The 3,335-nt window shown below is 40.5% G+C and overlaps 1 protein-coding gene across 1 annotated transcript in view; it reads left to right on the top strand.

Annotated features, from left to right (window-relative positions):
- DYNAP (dynactin associated protein) overlaps positions 1-1,302 on the top strand; it is a 149,791-nt gene extending 148,489 nt beyond the window's left edge. Inside the window, 2 exon segments of the mRNA XM_010854833.1 lie at positions 139-255; positions 1,062-1,302. Of these exon segments, the coding sequence (XP_010853135.1) occupies positions 139-255; positions 1,062-1,302 (358 nt within the window).
- Positions 1,303-3,335: the final 2,033 nt, after the last annotated feature.

Genomic DNA, 3,335 nt, shown 5'->3' with positions numbered 1-3,335 from the left:
CATCGGCCGCATCTACTGAAACAACAACCGTAACAGTTGTAACTACAACAGCTGAACCAACTACCACAACTAGTCCCACCACAACCACTGAGACTACAACCACAACAACCTCCACTGCTGCTCCCACATCAACTGAAGCTACAACAAGCACAGTTGCCACCACTTCAGCGGAACCAACTACCGCAACAACCACCACCACGACTACTGCTGCTACAATCACAACCACCACCACTGCTCCTCCCACATCTACACAAGGTACAACCACCACAGTTGCCACCACTTCAGCTGAACCAACTACCACAACTGCCACGATTACCACTGAGGCTACAACCACAACCACCACCACTGCTGCTCCCACATCTACTGAAACTACAACCACCACAGTTGCCACCACTTCATCTGAACCATCTACAACAACTGAAACCACTACCACCGAGGCTACAACCACAACCACCACCACTGCTGCTCCCACATCTACTGAAACTACAACCACCACAGTTGCCACCACTTCAGCTGAACCAACTACTACAACTGCCACGATTACCACTGAGGCTACAACCACAGCAACCACCACTGCTGCTCCCACATCTACTGAAAGTACCACCACCACAGTTGCCACCACTTCAGCTGAACCAACTACCACAACAACTGCCACCACTACCACTGAGGCTACAACCACAACCACCACTACTACCTGCTCCCACATCTACTGAAAGTACCACCACCACAGTTGCCACCACTTCAGCTGAACCAACTACCACAACAACTGCCACCACTACCACCGAGGCTACAACCACAACCACTACCACTGTTGCTCCCACATCTACTGAAAGTATGACCACCACAGGTGCCACCACTTCATCTGAACCATCTACAACAACTGAAACCACTACCACCGAGGCTACAACCACAACCACCACCACTGTTCCTCCCACATCTACAGAAGGTACAACCACCACAGTTACCACCACTTCAGCTGAACCAACTACAGCAACTGACACCACTACCACTGAGGCTACAATCACAGCAACCACCACTGCCGCTCCCACTTCTCCTTAAAGTACCACAACCACAGTTGCCACCACTTCAGATGAACCAACTACCACAGCAACTGACACCCCTACCACTGAGGCTACAACCACAGCAACCACCACTGCCGCTCCCACATCTACTGAAAGTACCACCGCCACAGTTGCCACCACTTCAGATGAACCAACTACTGCAACAGTGTCCAGCACCACCAATGAGTTTCAACCACAACAGACACCACTGGGACCTCCACCTAATCCACAGCTATGGTAGCATCTGCCATTTAAACTTAGTGTACTACCACAACACCTACCAGTACTACCACTGAGGCTACAACCACAACCACCACCAACCAGTATCCTTGTCCAACTTCTGCTGAAAACACAGCCACAGCAACAACCACCTTCTCTTTTGAACCCACCAGGAAAACTCTTAGCACCATCTTTAAACTTACCCTGTCACCCTATCTCCAAGCATTTCCCTTACTGAGGGCATTACCACAGCTGCAATTAGTATATTAATTGCACTCAGTGTCCGTGAGTACCTGATTCATATTAACCAGATATGTGACCAGTTAAGATCCAGAGTTCTGTACCTCTTTCTGAATCTTCTCTTATTATAATACTTTACCATTTCAGCCCTTTCTGTTCACAATAGTATACCCTCCTACTCAGCTGAAGCTACAACGGCACAAATCATTCAAAAATTTCAACTCAAGTTGAACTGTTTTCATTTGAAATGAACCTACACTATCAGCTTACCAGAATCTCTAGACACTGTTCTTTGCTATTCCATGATTTTACCCTACCACAATTGCTACCTCTGTCTCAGCAAGTGAATCTAGTCTGCTTTCTGACATAATGTAAGCATTATATTCAATTCTCTTTGCCACCTCCTCAATTAAAATAAAGTCAACACAGATGTTACCAACTCAGCTGACTTTCTAATTACAGCACCATAATGACCTCAGCTGAAATAATAATCTCCATAACCTTGTAATATAAACAATACCTGTTAATAGAAAATGTAACCACAGTTAAGTGATTTACTATCATAGTAGAGTTAGCAATTTTACTGCCCCTTCAAATGAGTTCATAGCCACAACATCGCATCAACAATATATGCTGGCTACAATGTCTACTGAACTTTTGCTGTAGGGACCAGCACATCAATTAACCCTACAGTCATACTATCATTTCTTCATACAGTCACTTCATCATTTCTACAACAGCGCCATTTATAGTGTATGTATTACTACAACATATGATTATTACCCTACTGGCTGAATCTATAAGCACTGTAACTTCTACTTATATTGCACTCAAAGCTATCCATTACTTATTCATCTGAACCAATGCTGCCTCTATTTATAGTAAATCTACTAATTCACATCACATCCACTTGACATAAATGGAAAATTCATAATGACCCCTTCCATTGGAACTCTAATTAGGATGCTTGGAAATGAAATCATAATGTCTACTGTCATTGTTCTCATACCAGAAACTATAGTATTAGTACCATAGATGATTCTAATGTCAGTAACTGCCTGCATATAACTACAGTGGCCAAAACAACCACTTCTAAAACAAGATTACTTAATGACAAATTCAACTGTTATTAAAATGATAGTGAATTTTATCCTGAAAACATTTAGATTTAACAATGCTATATATTAGACCTGACCATTTAATGTGGATAGCCTCTACTTTGTGAGGTTTTAGATAACACAATGTTCATACAAAGTAAATCCAATCCATTTATTTCTGTTGGTAAACTGTTATGATTAAATAAAAATTTGCCAAATGTGAATACAGTCTTTTATTATTCCGAAGTTTTAGTCTTTAACACACAAATTCCATATATAATAGGGAAAACACAGACTATATTGTAAGGGTGTAATAAATATACATTTACACATTACAACATTTTTTTAGATTGTGCCAACACTGTTTTCATTTCATTTTCTCTTTAAATCATTTTGATGTATAAGTAATATTTTAAATGTGTCATCACTATTTTTACTTAATAATTTTGTTTTCTACTACTTTTTTGCAGTAATTTTATAAAGGCATTCAATTAAATACTTAGAATAAATATTTACTTATGCTTGATATCCGCTGAAATACCAGAAAAAGTTTAGAAAAAGAAAATAGAATGTTGATAGTAATACACTTGTAAATTTGGATCCTTTACTTAGAATTCCTGGTAATTGACAGGTTTAAACCAATGTTGATGGTATATGCACTCTACAGCAGTCCTACTAAATCAGAAGCCTCAAGGGTGGCCCAGAAATCTATATTTTT

This window comes from Bison bison, unplaced genomic scaffold (genome assembly GCF_000754665.1).
Source record: "Bison bison bison isolate TAMUID 2011002044 unplaced genomic scaffold, Bison_UMD1.0 scf7180017864349, whole genome shotgun sequence".
Lineage (NCBI taxonomy): Eukaryota > Metazoa > Chordata > Mammalia > Artiodactyla > Bovidae > Bison > Bison bison.
Note: the sequence above shows the minus strand (reverse complement) of the source record. Positions and strands in the feature narration are given on the sequence as shown.